The 18,544-nt window shown below is 49.8% G+C and overlaps 1 protein-coding gene across 1 annotated transcript in view; it reads left to right on the top strand.

The window, feature by feature from the left end:
* LOC307016754 (kinesin-like protein KIF26A) overlaps positions 1–16,442 on the top strand; it is a 32,836-nt gene extending 16,394 nt beyond the window's left edge. The window contains exons 6-12 of the mRNA XM_079646054.1: positions 694–850; positions 5,846–6,008; positions 6,387–9,417; positions 10,565–10,722; positions 10,935–10,955; positions 13,672–13,822; positions 14,281–16,442. Coding sequence (XP_079502180.1) covers positions 694–850; positions 5,846–6,008; positions 6,387–9,417; positions 10,565–10,722; positions 10,935–10,955; positions 13,672–13,822; positions 14,281–14,474 — 3,875 coding nt within the window. The 3' untranslated portion in view covers positions 14,475–16,442. The remainder of the gene's footprint in view (positions 1–693; positions 851–5,845; positions 6,009–6,386; positions 9,418–10,564; positions 10,723–10,934; positions 10,956–13,671; positions 13,823–14,280) is intronic.
* The last annotated feature ends 2,102 nt before the right edge of the window (positions 16,443–18,544 follow it).

The following is an 18,544-nucleotide window of genomic DNA, read 5'->3' as shown; positions in this document are numbered from 1 at the left end:
CGGTTCACCTCTGGTTTTTACATAAGGGCTCAAGTGCTGCGTTATCATTTCAAACCTTTGTCTATGCCGGTGAGACCCCTTGGTTATCATCTTGTAAACTCTAAATTATGATCTGTTGAACTGGAAACTAGAGATTGAAACAGAAACTCATCAGCGTTTGGAGCTAACAAACACACAACCGAAAATGAATGAGTTGGGTCCTGACTCGTTACTCGACTTTGGACATTTAGGTCAGGAGTGGAAACTTGTTGATCTTGATGCTTCATCATCTGCTTTCCTCTTAATGGGACCATAATCCCCCCCCCCCCCCCCCCCACTTCATTACTCACATTCACACAATTATTTTGTATACGTTTTCTGACATGTTGTGTTTATATATGCTAGCGAGGCTAATGCTAATTGTTGGTTTAATTAGGAGAAATCTGCAGACACAGTTAGTATTGAACTGTCCCACCCCCCTGTGTCTCTCTCGCTGCTATATAACATGTGCAATACCGTATCTACGTTTTTTGCACTAAATACTGTTAATATTCACATTAACTATGTGACCGCCTGTGTTTCCTGCAGATATTGAATTGCTCTTTTTACTGCAGTGTTAGTGTACAGTTGTATTATGCTGCTGTGTTCATTGTATTGTTGTCGCTCTGGCACAACCATTTCCTTTGGGATACATAAAGTCTTCTCTTATCTCAGTGTGTGGCGGGAGTCGTCTCCACCTGCTGGATTTGGGGAGCTGTGAGACGGACATCAGCCGGACGAGGGAGGGGGGGGGCGGTCAGTGCCTCTCTCTGTCGGCGCTGGGGAACGTCGTCCTCGCTCTCGCCAACGGGGCCAAACACGTCCCCTACAGGTACAGCTCGCCTCCCAATGGACCCTACGGGGGTCAGAGGTCTTTCCTTTTCTTTAACAGGATGAGTGTGGGTACAAATATTACAACACCAAGAAATGAATTGGCAACAAAATTTGACTTAAATTAGAGAGTACCAATTAATACTTCATCCCCACTTTCAAAACAAACAATCACTGACCAGACCTCCCCTCCCACATGCCTCCCACACACACACACACACACACACACACACACACACACACACACACACACACACACACACACACACACACACACACACACACACACACACACACACACACACACACACACACACACACACACACACACACACACACACACACACACACACACACACACACACACACTTGAGATGTGTTCCCCAATGTGTCCAGATGTGGGTGGTCCTGTGGCTCATCTCTTCTACAGAGCCTCGTAAATTGTGTTCCATATTATGTTGAATTGTTTTTCCTTGCTACTGTCTGTTGACATAGTTTTTTTCCTACGTTCAAATAATACGGGGGTCAGAGGTCAGACTGCCCAAAACTACAGATAGACCAACTACACCTGGGGGAGGGGGGCGCCAATTATGTTTTGGCTGAAATAATGAGACGGGAGGCAGATGAGGGCATTCCAGCGGGTCTGAGTTTAATTACTGTGTTACACAAAGAACAACAACAACAAGAGCCTCCATTACAGATCACACTGATATCTGCTGCTTCCCCCACCTGGCATAGGTCACCTAGTATTAGTTGCATAACACAACAACCTCGAAAATAACATCGACTAGAACAAGCTTGGATATCAGCACCTCATATCCTTTGATTATGATCCCTTCCCAATCCACCTGATTTACATGACCTTCCCAGGTGAGCACATCATACCCTCCATCGTTTCCTGGAAGCATATCCTATGGTGCTATGGCTGTAAGTAGTGTTGACTGTTACAATGAGTAAGCATATCATGACATTACATAAATCCGTTATTTGGTTTCAATGCCTTCACACTGTACACAAGTTCACTGCAGATGGGGGGGGGGGGCAACCTGCAGGCTCACAGGAGAGGACTTCTGAATCTTTGATGGGACTGACGAATAAAGCACTTTGTTTGTTTTGCTGTTTGTCCTGCATGATGTCTCCTTTGGGTTTCTTAAGCTGTTTAACTGTTTCGGGAGAGGTGTCTCAGCTTCTATGTTCTGCGTTTCAACTCCAACAAAACGAGGGGGAAACGTTGGCTTAAAAGACAAGAATGTTTTTGATTGAATTGGCTGTGGGTAACTCCCTCTGGAGGGAACACAGGCCATGCACACCACAGAGAGAGGATTCTTTAAGGTGCAGCGCCCTCCCTCAGACGGCCACGCCCTCCCTCAGTCACCTGCGAGCTAACGTTGGGGCTAGGTGAGACGCTTCGGGAAGTTACCACGGCTGGGCTGCCATCCACTCGTCCTGCTTCTGCTGCTGTGGAGGCCCGCTTTCACCTATCGTGTGCTGAGGTGCGGAGGAGGATTCGCCGCGGAGGAGCTCCCACGGCTGAAGGCCCGCCATCCACCTGTCCTGGTTCCGCTGTTGGAGGCCTGCTCCCACCTGTCGCTGCTGTACGGGGGAGGAGCTCCCACGGCTGTTTCTGCTTCTTCTGGTGCTGGCCTGATCTGGGGATACCGCGGAGAAACCGGAGCGCTGCCACACTGCTGCCTCGCCTGTTCCTTGCTGCTGTCCCCAGGAACCTCGCGGATACTGTGTGCTGGACCGGGGAAATGGCCCATATCGTGATTCTGCTGTACTTATTGACTGTGTTGGACAATGAGAAGATCGCTAGTCATCCTGAGAAGTCTACTGGATCCAGGTCTGTTCTACCGCCCGCAGTGGACATCCCCTGTACAGGTTCGGATGTGTTACACAAACAATTACTGGTTGCCTTGTCGCGTACATTCGTTTTGACAAATGTTTGTCTTTCTCACTTGCCTGCTATGATGGTTCTTCAGAACAGTTTTTTGAACTCTAATCTCACTTTCGCGGAGTTTGCTGGTGACTCTAGAACAGTTGACAATGTATGTGTGTTGGTTAGGAGAAAAAGGTGCTTGGTATTTTTATTATTGTTACTATCAGGGAATGTGCAGCCAAACCCTGGACCGCCCAGCAGCAGCAGTCAGATAGCTACTCCTGCTGATTTTATTTCTAGATCTGGGTTGGGATTAATTCATTTAAATGTGCGCAGTCTGTTACCTAAGTTAGATTTTGTCCGTATTTGGGCGAGCTCGACTGATACTGATGTCATTGTCTTATCAGAAACGTGGCTAGATAAATCCATGTTGGCCTCTGACATTTACTTAATGGTTACAGTGTATATCGCACTGACCGTCCTAAAAAAGGTGGTGGCGTTGCCATTTATGTGAAAAATAAGTTTTGTGTAACCAAGAGGGTTTCCAAATCTGTTAGTAAACAACTAGAATTTTTAGCCGTGAATATTGAAGTAACAAAGGGTCAACAGGTCATGGTGGTGGGCTGCTAGAGACCCCCCTCAGCTGGCAAGGACTCTTTATCTTCATTGGCAAAACTTGTATCTCAACTTGCCTACAAGGAAATAGTGCTGCTTGGTGATTTTAACTGGGACTGGTTAACTTCTGTGTCAGAGAATTTTAAAAACCTTTGTACCTCTTTGAACATTACTCAGATTATAGACAGTCCTACTCGCCCAAACATTAAGTCCCCAAATAAATCCTCCTTAATTGATCTCATTTTAACAAATGTTCCCCATAAATACTGATCTGTGGGAGTATTTGCTAATGATGTGAGTGATCACTGTGCTGTAGCCACATTAGGGACACTAAGGTCCAAAAAGTTAAACCACGCATCATCACAAAGAGAGACACAAAACACTTTGTGGAGCAGGGTTTTGTTCATGACCTGTTTGGGTTTGATTGGGGAAACATGGATCTGTGTTCTGATGTAGAAACTGCATGGTCTTATTTTTATCTTGGTTTTATGGAAATCATTGTTAGACATGCACCCCTGCGTACATTTAGAGTGAAGGAACAAAACAATCCCTGGTTTCCTGCTGAACTGTCCAGTCTCCTTCATGAGAGAAACAAGGCCTGGGCAAAGGCTAGGAAATCAGGCTCAGAGGTAGAATGGCTGCGTTTTACGCAGCTAAGGAATAGCTTCACTTCACATGTCAAAAGTGCTAAGTCTAAGTACTATCTGTCAGTTACCACAGAAAACCTGAATAATCCTAGGAAATTTTGGAAAGCCATAAAATCGATTCCTAGGAAACCGGCTGGCCCGGACAACGTAGAACCTTTGTTTTTAAAGATAGCTGCAGATTTTATTGCTCCATCTCTCACTACTCTTTTTAACCCCTCCCTCAGCACAAACACAATTCCAAAAGTATGGAAGTCAGCTTATGTCTTGCCTTTGCTAAAAGGAGGGGAAGCAACTATTTTAAATAATTATAGGCCAATCTCTAAGTTGTCAGTTCTGGCTAAGGTTCTTGAACGCCTAGTGAGTGAACAGGTAAAGGAGTTGTTATGTAAAAATGACATCCTGTCTAAACATCAGTCAGGCTTCAGAAAGCAACACAGCACCATCACTGCCACAATGAAAGAGGTGAATGACATTACGAGTATCTTAGATAATAAGCAGAGTTGTGCAGCCCTATTTATTGACCTGTCCAAAGCGTTTGATACCGTCGATCATCACATCTTGAAGCAGAGGCTACTCAGTATTGGCATATCCAGCCATGCAGTGGGGTGGTTTGTGAACTACCTCTCTGAAAGGTCCCAATGTGTTCACTTTGATGGGCTGTCTTCTGAGTGGTTGAACATTGCTAATGGTGTTCCTCAAGGTTCTGTTTTAGGTCCACTTTTATTCTCCATATATATCAACAGTTTGGGTGAAAATGTGAACAAGTCCTGTTTCTCACTTGAGGCCAGGAAAAGGCTCTGTGACCTTTTGACCTGTGCTGGACTATGGTGATCTGATCTATATGAATGCACCGGCCCATTGCCTGGTCAAGTTAGATGCTGCGTATCACAGTGCGCTGAGATTTGTGACAAACTGTAAAGCATTAACCCATCACTGTACCCTGTATGCCAGGGCTGGTCTGCCTTCACTAACTGTACGGAGGCTCAATCACTGGTACACTTTCATATATAAAGCCATGTTAGGGAAACTTACATCTGCTCCCTGATCTCACGGCGTATTGTAAATGGCTACTGCCTGAGATCGAATGCTGTGGTTTTATTAAATGTGCAAACTGCTAGGACTGTCTTAGGGAAGACAGCTTTTAGATGCGCAGCTCCACTGTCTTGGAACAGTCTGCAAAAGGAATGGAAGTTGAGCAGTTTGTTTCCATTACATGTTTTTAAAGCAAGGATAGATGCTATCCAATCGGAAACTGTTGGTATCTGTAAATGCTACTAGCTATACAAACTGTAGTCAATGTAAATATGCCATATGATGTCCTCTTTGTTTTTCTGTCATGTTTGTATTCATGTTGGAACCTACTTGCAGCAGGTCACCATTGAAAAAGAGGTCAATGATCTCAATGGGTTTTCACCTGAATAAATAAAGGTTTTGAATTGAACTGCAGCCAGTCCCAGGTTGTGCCATTAATGATATCATCTCTCACCACCTTAAGGTAGCTGATGGAAACACGCACTGATTCACTTTCAATTATTGCTAAATGTACTCAAACTTGGCTGTGCTGTTGTGGTTAAAAGAAGCAGGGATTGCAGTTTGTAGATTCAGGATCAGAGCCTCATCTCTTCACTCCAGCTCTTTTCAAAGGCAGGATATTATTGGATGTCATAGCACATTCCTGACTGCGGATCATATGCGGGGTGTAGTTCAAAGAGGGCCTCATTAATGTGAAATGAGACATCATCCCTATTCCTTCTGAGCCCGACTGTTGTGCGGGTTAATGAGGGGTGTGTGGGGTCCTGGGGGGTTTTCAGGCTGCTTTCTTTTGGCTAACGATGTTTCCTGATGTATTATTCAGGGACAGTAAGCTCACCATGCTGCTCAGTGAATCCCTCAGCAACATCAACTGTCGAACCACCATGATCGCCCACATCTCCGACTCCCCGCTGAACTACATGGAGACGCTGACCACCATGCAGCTGGCCTCCCGCATCCACCGCATGAGGAAGAAGAAGTCCAAGGTGCTTCATCTTTCTTTCATTCAGTCCGTCAGATTACTCTATCGCACTCATAAAGGCGAATGAGTAATCTCAGAATGAGTTTGAACCGTCTTCCTGAGGTTAGTGTCAGTAAAACATGACCTGTGATGTAAACCTGTGTGATCTGTGGTCAGAGAGCGTATAGTCATCATTCAGCTTTTTCAGATGATCAATATCACTGTTCCTATGGGGGCGATGCGTCTCCTTAGAGGCTGTGTTGTATTTAGTAGATTGAAGAAACCGTAGGGACACGAGGTTAAACATCTCAATTACCTTTTCATCCAGCAGGGACTGTGCAGAGATGGACTCCCCTTCAGGTTGCTTGGTATGTTAACTGCGTTATTCATGTTTGATCTGCAGAATGCCTCCAGCTCGTCCGGGGGGGACAGTTCCTGCGAGGAAGGCCCTTCCCATCGACCTCCTCATCCTCGACCCCTCCACCCCAAAATCGTGGCCCTGGACCCGGACACGCCCCTGCTGCTCTCCAGCGACCCCGACTACTCCTCCAGCAGCGAACACTCCTGCGACACTGTGATCTACGTCGGGCCCGCGGGGGCGGCCATCTCTGACCGAGAGCTGAGCGACAACGAGGGACCCCCGTCCTTCATTCCCATCATCCCCTCCCTTAACAAAAAGCGAGTGAAAGATGCTCCCAGGCCTGACCGCGAACATCTGAAGTGCAACACCTTTGCAGAGCTGCAGGAGAAACTCGACTGCATCGACGCTCCGGCCACGCTCAGCACGGAGGCCAAAGCTGACCAGGCAGTGCTCCGGATCCAAGCTGGGTCAAAGCCCACAGAGGCCACGTCCCCACCCACTGAAGGGGTTTCCTCCCCCGTGTTCTTAGAAAGCACAACAACCACACAATTCCCCTCAGCCGGCCGACTCCTGGAAACTTCCAAACGGACCAGTGCAGATGGGGAGAAACGTACAGACACCCCCTTTGCGTCATGTGTGTTAAAGCAAGGTGGGGATTTCCCATGGGACTCAGAGCCTGTGGTGCGGGAGAAGACCTACTTTAGAGGAGGGGTTCCCAAGCCCTCAGCCTCACCTTCCTTACCAAGGACATCAAGGGAGGCATTTCAGCCTGCAGAGGCTGTAGGTACGAATCCCCCTGTTGGAATGAGTCAGAAAGCACTGAGGCAAGGCCAACCGCTGGGCTCCCCCAACATGGAGAGGGCCCACCATCTCCGGGCTGCTCTGTTAGGAAGATGCCTTGACAGGGATGTTCTGAGGACTGCGGTGACTCTGCAGCAGCCTGTGGAGCTGAACGGGGAGGATGAGCTCGTGTTCACATTCGTGGAAGAGCTTCCTCTTGGTCTTGTCCCAGACAATGGCCGCCCCTCCAACCTCCTGAGCTTCAACAGGGACTGCTCCTTGCAGGCGTCACGGCCTGTAAGCATCATCAGCAGTATCAACGACGAGTATGATGCTTACACATCTCTACAGGGAGCGTTGGGACCTGGGGATGATGCTGGCACTGAGATGTTATCCCAACCTGACGGCAAAGAGTCAACTGCTGTCCCGTGGCCCAGTGAGCTAAGTGCTGGTTCAGCAGGAAGTGAAGACACTCGTTCAACAAGCAGGCTTTTCTTAAGGAGCAGAAACATAATTGCTCCAGAGTGTGTGCCCTCGCTTTCCTCTGCAAGTTTCTTTCATAGACCGACGTTGCAGCCAGGCTTCCTGAATGACAGCGGCGTCTGTTTCTCTGAGCTCGACAGTGACCCAGCCACTCCCGAGAAACTTTCTTTTACCAAGTGCCCTCCATCCCCCAACTCAACCAAAGCCTCTCTGAAGGTGCGAGCCAGTACCATGAACTCTTCAGTGTCAGAGCAGGTTCCCCATCATGCCGTCCATTCCAGTCTTCCCAGGAAAAACAAGCCTACCTCATCCACAGCAGTGGGCTGCAGCCGGCAGGAAGGCGGACTCTGTGAGTCTTTGTTTCAGGGAGGAAGTCAATTCCATCCCGCAGAGTTTCTCTCTGAAGGCAAGCCTCCAAGAAGCGGCACAAGTACTGTTTCATGTAAGAGGCCCGAAGGTAGTAGTGTATCTCGCCCACCAAAGGCACAAATATTCTCTTCTGCTCACAGGGTTGTGGATGGTTGTGAGAAGTCCAGCAGCAGGAGAGGAGAAACTCTCATCAGGCTGCAACGACTCACCCAAGGTGCAACCACTCTGGCAACCGTTTCCATCCCCCAGACATCCGAATCAAGGTGTGGTCATGAGGGCCCTTCGCTGATGGGTACCCTGAGGTTTTTATCACTAGGAAAAAAGTCTAACTGCCAGAAAAGCAACATGTTCTTCAAGTCAGGATCTAGGAACATCTCCCCTGTGCCACCGGTCAGACAGTCCAGTCAAGAACTACAGACCAGAAATGCACATTTTCCAAGTGCCTTAAAAACAACCAGTGAGTTTGAAAAGTCCTTGTTCCCTAAAACCTCAACCTCAGATGAAGAGTTAAACCCCAGGCTGCGATCAGAGTCATTCAGCCACAGGAGTTTAAAAACTGAACACGGCCCAGCCAGGATGTCTTCCAGCCTGAAGACACGCGGGGCCAAAGCAGAGGCCAGCAGGTACTACGGGAGTCTGGTGTCTCTAGAGAGGGGTGACGGTCTAAACTTTGCTGGGTCCAGGCAGAACAGCAGTGCTACATTAGGTGGTGACAGCAGACCCAATAGACCCAGGGTTCCAGCCTCCACCTCTGCTTCCTCTCCCCGTCCTGTGTTCTCGACCACAAGCAAACTGAGGCAGGTCAAAGGCAACGGCAGCCCTCAAGCAGCAGTTTCTGGTGGTGCCAAGGCTCAAAGTCTATCTGCCAGCAGTTCCAAGAGCATGAGCTCCTCCCCTAAACCTCTTGCTAATGCAGCTGGACGCAACACCAGCCTGCCTCCTACCAGTAAGTCTCCCGCTCGGTCGGGGGAAGGAGCCAGGACGGGAAAATGCATCATCATGGGTACAAAGCAGGCCCTCAGCAAAGCTGCTAACAGCCGTGTTACCGAGCTAGCCACTGGTAGCCAGAGGAAGCAGCTCAGTAAGGGGCCTGAAGTAACAGGAAGTGATGGCACTGACAGTGGGACCAGTAGTGTGAGCGGGTCGCCAAACAACTCGCCGCTACCATCCCCTTACAGCAAGATCACGGCGCCTCGGAGGCCGCAGCGCCACAGCAGCGGACACGGCAGCGACAACAGCAGCATCCTGAGCGGGGAGCTGCCGCCCCCCATGGGCCGCACCGCCCTGTTCTACCATAGCGGGGGGAGCAGCGGCTATGAGAGCATGATCCGGGACAGCGAGACCACGGGCAGCACCTCCTCAACCCACGACTCCAGCGAGAGCGGGTTGTCCACGTCCAACAGAAGCAGAGTTTCTAAATCGCCAAAGAAGAGAGGAAACGGTGAGTGCAGAATCATTGGTCCTTAAAGAGGGACATTCAGCTTCTCTTCTGTGCAATGACAGAATGAGATGCAGGAATAAGCTAAATCCACATTCCAGCATTACAACTAGGTTACGAATTTGCACACTGAGCGACTGTGGTCGTCTACAAAACAGAGGGTGGGGGGTCTGATACCTGTCCCCCTGCAGTGAACACGTCGGAGGGCAAGATACTGAACCCCAACAGGCGTTTACTAAAAGCTGCAGAAACCAAATGCTGCAAGAAGCTCAAAACACAACGGAGACCAGGGGACATTAAAGAGTGAGACAAATAGCTGGGAGACCAGGGGACACTAAAGAGTGATGCACACAGCTGGAGACCAGGGGACACTAAAGAGTGACGCACACAGCTGGAGACCAGGGGACATTAAAGAGTGAAGCATATAGCTGGGAGACCAGGGGACACTAAAGAGTGACACACACAGCTGGGAGACCAGGGGACACTAAAGAGTGACGCACACAGCTGGGCAACCAGGGGACACTAAAGAGTGACACACACAGCTGGGAGACCAGGGGACACTAAAGAGTGACGCACACAGCTAGGAGACCAGGGGACGTTAAAGAGTGACACACACAGCTGGGAGACCAGGGGTCACGAAAGAGTGACGCACACAGCTGGGAGACCAGGGGACACTATTGAGTGACACACACAGCTGGGAGACCAGGGGATACTAAAAAGTGACGCACACAGCTCGGAGACCAGGTGACACTAAAGAGTGACGCACACAGCTGGAGACCAGGGGGCACTAAAGAGTGACGCACACAGCGGGAGACCATGGGACACTAAAGAGTGACGCACACAGCTGGAGACCAGGGGACACTAAAGAGTGACACACACAGTTGGAGACCAGGGGACTTTAAAGAGTGACACACACAGTTGGAGACCAGGGGACATTAAAGAGTGACGCACACAGCTGGGGGACCAGGGGGCTTTAAAGAGTGACACACACAGTTGGAGACCAGGGGACTTTAAAGAGTGACACACACAGTTGGAGACCAGGGGACATTAAAGAGTGACGCACACAGATGGGAGACCAGGGGACACTAAAGAGTGACACACACTGTGCTGTTTCAGGTTTTTACCACTTTGCTATTTTGCCCTCCGTCAGGTTTCCTGCGGCGGCGCCTGATCCCGGCCCCCCTCCCGGACCCCTCCTCTCTGGGCAGGAGGCCGGGGGGGCAGTGGGCGGACCAGAAGGAGCCGTTTGAAATTAAAGTCTACGAGATCGACGAGGTGCAGCGACACCAGAGGAGGAGGGAAGCGGAGGTGAGGCACCAAGAACAATGGCTTGCATAACAAAGATAGACCTTGTTTCCTCCTTTAGTAAGAAAGACGTGGGTCAGTTTCTGAGCTCAGAGCTGATTGGCTGTGAGTGACGGAGGGTAAGCGCTTTGTTACCCCCCAGTGTGAGGGAAGGTCTGACTGATGTTAGAGGAAGCTGATGTGATGTCTTCTCTGTGTGCTTCCTCTCTCTGCAGCCGTTTCACCACGTGGAAAAGGTGAGTTATTCTTGAACATGAGCTCACTGCAACCCCCCATGAGGTCTGTTAAGCTCACTGCAACCCCCCATGAGGTCTGTTAAGCTCACTGCAACCCCCCATGAGGTCTGTTAAGCTCACTGCAATCCCCCATGAGGTCTGTTAAGTTCACTGCAACCCCCCATGAGGTCTGTTAAGCTCACTGCAACCCCCATGAGGTCTGTTAAGCTCACTGCAACCCCCCATGAGGTCTGTTAAGCTCACTGCAACCCCCCATGAGGTCTGTTAAGCTCACTGCAACCCCCCATGAGGTCTGTTAAGCTCACTGCAACCCCCATGAGGTCTGTTAAGTTCACTGCAACCCCCCATGAGGTCTGTTAAGCTCACTGCAACCCCCCATGAGGTCTGTTAAGCTCACTGCAACCCCCCATGAGGTCTGTTAAGCTAACTGTAACCCCCCATGAGGTCTGTTAAGCTCACTGCAACCCCCATGAGGTCTGTTAAGCTCACTGCAACCCCCCATGAGGTCTGTTAAGCTCACTGCAACCCCCCATGAGGTCTGTTAAGCTAACTGTAACCCCCCATGAGGTCTGTTAAGCTCACTGCAACCCCCCATGAGGTCTGTTAAGCTCACTGCAACCCCCATGAGGTCTGTTAAGCTAACTGTAACCCCCATGAGGTCTGTTAAGCCCACTGCAACCCCCATGAGGTCTGTTAAGCTAACTGTAACCCCCATGAGGTCTGTTAAGCTCACTGCAACCCCCATGAGGTCTGTTAAGCTCACTGCAACCCCCATGAGGTCTGTTAAGCTAACTGCAACCCCCATGAGGTCTGTTAAGCTCACTGCAGCCCCCCATGAGGTCTGTTAAGCCCACTGTAACCCCCATGAGGTCTGTTAAGCCCTCTGCAACCCCCCATGAGGTCTGTTAAGCTCACTGCAACCCCCATGAGGTCTGTTAAGCTCACTGTAACCCCCATGAGGTCTGTTAAGCTCACTGCAACCCCCATGAGGTCTGTTAAGCTCACTGCAACCTCCATGAGGTCTGTTAAGCCCACTGCAACCCCCCATGAGCTCACTGCAACCCCCCATGAGGCCTGTTAATGACTGTTTGAATCAATCACCCGAGTGATGCAACCAACATGAGCAAAGAGACAGCTCACTGACTTTAGTCCATGAACAAATCTTAGGTGAAATGATCCTTAATAATTGCTGATTATGTAAATGTCCCAACATCTGCAGGTTAGCATCCGGCAGTCTCTATGTGCTGGAGACCCTACTAAACATCTCTATCAGAACACTTTGGGGGTCTCTACATGTCCAGGTTCAGGACTCTTTGAGCTGCAGACAGACCCGGCAGACTCTATTCGTGTTTAACTAGGAATTAGATATGTTGACTCCAAGAGAACAACTATAACACGTCGTAATGGATCCTAAGCCATTGGAGGGTGTTGGAGGTTCAGCAGCTGAGGGAAGCTGATCCTCCGGTCTAATCCTGCACATTAGCGCCCCTGATCGTTTTGTCCGTGGCTATCACCTCATTAAATGCAGCCGTGATGCAGGTTAGCAGCTTCACGTCAGGGAGAGGAAGGTCAGCAGGCTGTGTTCAGGGGAGGAAGTACTTCTATCTGGTACTCAAGTAGAAGGACTCAGATCTCCCCACATTGGATTGACAGTAGCCGTCTAAGACTTTTATCCAATGGCTGTTTAGAAAGCAAGAGAGGGCGATCTCCATTAGCTGTGTCCGATGTCAATCAATCATCAAGCTCTGGAAGTGTATTATGTGATGGGTGTGGCCGGTGGAGGGATGCAGGCGAACACAATCCAAAAACAATATCATGTGTGTTTGCTGGAGAGAAAATCCATTCAACCCAAACACATAGAAGTCTTTTACTCGCATAGTTTGTGCCAACAGGTCAACGTTTATTTAAACATTTCAGTGAAATCTAAACTAACTCTGTGCATCGCAGTAACTTGCCCCACTTTGTCCCACATTGTCCCACATTGTCCCACTTTGTCCCACATTGTCCCACATTGTCCCACTTTGTCCCACTTTGTCCCACTTTGTCCCACATTGCCCCACATTGTCCCACATTGTCCCACTTTTGTCCCACTTTGTCCCACATTGCCCCACTTTGTCCCACTTTGTCCCACATTGTCCCACTTTGTCCCACATTGCCCCCACTTTGTACCACTTTGTCCCACATTGTCCCACTTTGTCCCACATTGCCCCACTTTGTCCCACATTGTCCCACATTGTCCCACATTGCCCCACTTTGTCCCACATTGCCCCACTTTGTCCCACATTGCCCCACTTTGTCCCACATTGTTCCACTTTGTCCCACATTGCCCCACATTGTCCCACATTGCCCCACTTTGTCCCACATTGTCCCACTTTGTCCCACATTGCCCCACTTTGTCCCACATTGTTCCACTTTGTCCCACATTGCCCCACATTGTCCCACATTGCCCCACTTTGTCCCACATTGTCCCACTTTGTCCCACATTGCCCCACTTTGTCACACTTTGTCACTTTGTCCCACATTGTCCCACATTGCCCCAATTTGTCCCACATTGCCCCACATTGCCCCACATTGTCCCACATTGTCCCACTTTGTCCCACTTTGTCCCACATTGCCCCACTTTGTCTCACTTTGTCCCACATTGTCACACATTGCCCCACTTTGTCCCACATGGTGCTCGCTGGCTCCGGGTCTCCCCGCTGCGTTTGGTCCTCAGGGTCTGATCTACTTCACCGGCCGGCTGAGGATGCTGGAGAAACGGCAGGAGCAGATCAGGGAGCTGAGCAGCAAACACCAGCAGCTGAAGGAGGAGCTGGAGGAGGCCAAGAGCTGGCTGAGCCTCCCCCCTGCCAAGTGGACCGGAGAGTGTGAGTACATCACATCACATCACATCACATCACATCACATCACATCACATCACATCACATCACATCACATCACATCACATCACATCACATCACATCACATTTAGCTGAGGCTTTTATCCAGAGAGACTCACAATAAGTTCATTCGACCAACAAAATACAACCTTGAAGAAAACCGAATCATATAAGTTCATCAGGTTTCATAGAGCCAAACATTTCAAGTGCTACTCAACTGGCTTTAGATCAGCCAGCCCTTTATTAGTATATAAGTGCTTTGTTAGTAATTCTATCTCTGGAAGTGGAGTCCAAAGTGGAGTACACAAGCTTTACTGCAGCAAAGAGTCCTAAAACCCGCCATGACTCAGAATTATGAGTACTTCTACTTTTACTCAAGTACAACATCGGAGTCCTTCTCCTCTGCGTATTACTCTGAACTGATAGTGTGTGATGGTGTCTTGCAGTCGAGGTGGACCAGGACCTGGATCGGGGGTCTCAGGAGTTCCTGGAGGCTCTGCTTCGGACCACAGAGGACCTGCAGGACTGCGTCAGCCTCTGCAAGTCCCGCGTCATGATGGAGACGTGCTTCGACACTGCCGCGCAGGACGAGCAGCAGGGGGTGGGAGAGGAGGCGGCACGGACTAGAAAGGTAGTGTAGTACCACCGTTTGGCCACTACGGAGATCTGCTGATGAAACGGGGGGGGGTTGTGCAGAGAGACGCATTACAAAACAGAACTCAGTGAACCATTCACCTAGAAAGAAGGCCATCATCTCTGATTGCAGTATCCAGCTCTCATGATGCAAACACGGCGCCCAACGTGGGGCGGAGGGAGAGTCTGAGAAAAGGGATGAGGAGATGATGAAGAAAAACACTGACCTCCTTCAGATCCACATGGGACAGCCTCTTTCGTCCACACGGAGGGAAAGGTGTGGGGATGGAACCTCTCTGGACGTCTGGCGAGGCTCTCATGGAAGTGCCTTTATATTTATCATCTAGTTTAACATGTTTTTATAATTTGTTTGTTTTTGTTTGTATGTTTACCATGTCTGGTTCTCGTGGTGCTGACATTACAAACAAACTTCCTGTGAATTCTTTATGCAAAAACACCAGGATTTAGATATTTGGTTCATGATGAAATGAGATTAAGCAGCAAGGAGCAACTACTCTGTATTCCTGCAGACGTTTCGCTTCTCTTCAGTCGCTCCATGCACGTTAGGACCGGCTCGCAGGAGACGCACACAGGTTTTAGGGAGGACTTGTATTAACAGAAAGTCACCGACTCATGCTAGGCAAAGGGCCGGGGATCCAGGGGGGAGTCAGGGAGAGACTGTGGCTGTTTCTCAATGTCAAGGACGCTTCCTTGGTAGGACAAGTCTGCCGAGTGTGGGTCCTTCAGAAGGTAGGCAAGAATCCTACCTGGCATTCGGAGAACGAAGAATGGAATAGGATAGCAAGTGTGCAGGTGGGCGTCTAAGAGAGGCCCTGCCTTACATCTTCCGCCACAGATTTTGGAAATTGGTCCGTGCGCAAAGCATTGTGGGGATTTTAAGACCGCAGAGGATACACATGTGCATCCTCGAAATTTCCCGCAACGAAGGACACCGGGCTCAGTAGATTTCCAAGGATCCTGGATATTGGAACAGTCCTTCGGCGGCACTCGATGATGTAGCATCCTTGAAATAGTGGCTCCGGAGCAGCCTTCCTCGACATTGAGAAACAGCCTGTGACTCCTCAGCTCCAAAGACCCCACACACACACACACACACACACACACACACACACACACACACACACACACACACACACACACACACACACACACACACACACACACACACACACACACACACACACACACACACACACACACACACACACACACACACACACACACACACACACACACATAGGTCTGTCGCGATAATCGATAAATTGACTTATCGTACGATAAATAAAAATGGACTCTATAACTTTTCTGAGCTCGATAAATTGCCGTTTACATGCATGTTTGTTTACGTAAGGATGTGAGCTAGGAGCGCTGTGGCTGCCGGCCATGCGCGCTGTGAGGGGCGGGGCTGACACACAGCCAGGTCAGGACACTGTGTGCACGTACAGCAGCGTAGCAGCCAAATTAATAATATAGCGACAAGCGGGAGACAACGTGTGACTTACTCGCGGGGAATTTAAAGTGAAATGGAATTGGTTACAAAACCTACACATCTCGATTCTCCGGTGTGGCAGTATTTTGGATTCAAGCCAAATCAACGAGGCCAACCTACGGACTTGAGTGAGCCGGGCGGTGTGTCGCATTTGTTTAAAAAAGGTAGCGACAAAAGCAGGCAATACCACGCGTTTTAAACTACACCTAAAACACAACCACCCCATTCCGTTTTCCCAGCTGGTAGCAAACACGGCAGCTGGAGAGGGAGAGCCCCCACCTTCCCGACAGTTTACAATCAAAGATGCATTTGCCCGACAATGCAAACATGTTGCTGTTCCTTTCTCGAAAACTCGAAAAACAGATTTGGATATGGCCTGTTGAGGCATCTGGGCCTTTGTATGGACAGTGGACTGTACACATGACTGTTGTTTTCAGGAGATTTATTTTGCTTGTGAGACAATGTGTGCTCATATTGATTTATTTATATATATATATATATCTATATATATCTATCTATATATATAGAGATGGATAGATAGATGGATTGAGAGCTCTGTTTTCCAGCCTGACTCTATTTAATGTATTGTTTTGGTTGTGTGTGATTTAATTAATTTATTATAATTTAATTAATTTGTTTTATTTATTATATATCATTTATATATTTTAATATTATTTCACATTTCATTTACAATGTTGAATGTTCAATAAAAAGTTCTGTTTGAAAGGATGTAATAGAATCATTATGATATATTATCAGTATGTCAGTGGTCTAAAATGCTCTTACAATATTATCGTTTATCGCAATAATTTCCAGGAACATTTATCGTCCAACAAAATTATTTATCGTGACAGGCCTACACACACACACACACGCGCAAGCACACACACACACACACACACACACACACACACACACACACACACACACACACACACACACACACACACACACACACACACACACACACACACACACACACACACACACACACACACACACACACACACACACACACACACACACACACACACACACACACACACACACACACACACACACTCTCTCAGAGTGCATGTGAACACGTCCTCTCAGAGTACATGTGAACATGTAAAGCTTAACCCAAACCCCTATGATGTTATTGGTAATCACTCCTCGAGGTTACAGGAAGTCAGATCAATGATGTGAATAACCATCAGGACAACAGCTGTCTCCAAAGGAGATCTGTGGCGGCTCCAATTCAAACTCATGTGAAACAGGAAAGACCTTTAACCCAAACCTTTCTGTGAAACTTCAATATTTAAGAGACTTCAACAGAATATAAGTATTTATCAATGTATTTAAGAAATGTGCTCACTGGTCCGCGAGCGCCCCCTAGCGGTCCATTAGAGACCCCTAGTGGTCCGCGAGCGCCCCCTAGCGTTCCATTAGAGACCAATAGTGGTCCGTGAGCGCCCCCTAGTGGTCCGTGAGCACCTCCTAGTGGTCAGTGAGCGCCCCCTAGTGCTCCGTTAGAGACCCCTAGTGATCCGTTAGCGACCCCCAGTGGTCCGCGAGCGCACCCTAGTGGTCCGTTAGAGACCCCTAGTGGCCCGCGAGCGCCCCCTAGTGGTCCGCAAGCGACCCCTAGTGGTCCGCGAGTGCCCCCTAGTGGTCCGTTAGAGATCCCTCGTGATCCGTGAGCGACCCCTAGTGGTCCATGAGCGCCCCCTAGTGGTCCGCCCGCGATCGCTAGTGGTCCGTTAGAGACCCCTAGTGGTCCACGAGCGCCCCCTAGTGGTCCGCGAGCGCCCCCTAGTGGTCCACGAGCAACCCCTAGTGGTCTGTTAGAGACCCCTAGTGGTCCGTGAGCATCCCCTAATGGTCCGTGAGCGTCCCCTAGTGGTCCGCGTGTGCCCCCTAGTGGTCCGCGAGCGCCCCCTAGTGGTCCGTTAGAGACCCCTAGTGGTCCGTGAGCGCCCCCTAGTGATCCGTGAGAGACCCCTAGTGGTCCGTGAGCGCCCACTAGTGGTCCGCGAGCGCCCCCTAGTGATCCGTTAGAGACCCCTAGTGGTCCGCGAGCGCCCCCTAGTGATCCGTTGGAGACCCCTAGTGGTCCGCGAGCGCCCCCTAGTGATCCGTTAGAGACCCCTTGTGGTCCGCGAGCGCCCCCTAGTGATCCGTTGGAGACCCCTAGTGGTCCGCGAGCGACCCCTAGTGGTCCGTGAGCGTCCCCTAGTGGTCCGTGAGCGCCCCCTAGTGGTCCGTTAGAGACCCCTAGTGGTCCGTGAGCGCCCCCTAGTGGTCCGCGAGCGCCCCCTAGTGGTCCGTGAGCGACCCCTATTGGTCCGCGAGCGCCCCCTAGTGATCCGTGAGAGACCCCTTGTGGTCCGCGAGCGCCCCCTAGTGGTCCGTTAGAGACCCGTAGCGGTCCGTGAGTGCCCCCTAGTGGTCCGCGAGCGCCCCCTAGTGGTCCGTTAGAGACACCTAGCGGTCCGCGAGCGACCCCTAGTGGTCCACGAGCGCCCCCTAGTGGTCCGCCCGCGATCGCTAGTGGTCCGTTAGAGACCCCTAGTGGTCCGCGACCG

The sequence above is a fragment of the Notothenia rossii genome, assembly GCF_949606895.1.
Source record: "Notothenia rossii genome assembly, chromosome: 8".
Lineage (NCBI taxonomy): Eukaryota > Metazoa > Chordata > Actinopteri > Perciformes > Nototheniidae > Notothenia > Notothenia rossii.
The sequence above is the reverse complement of the archived record's forward strand: the minus strand, read 5'-3'. Positions and strand labels throughout refer to the sequence as shown.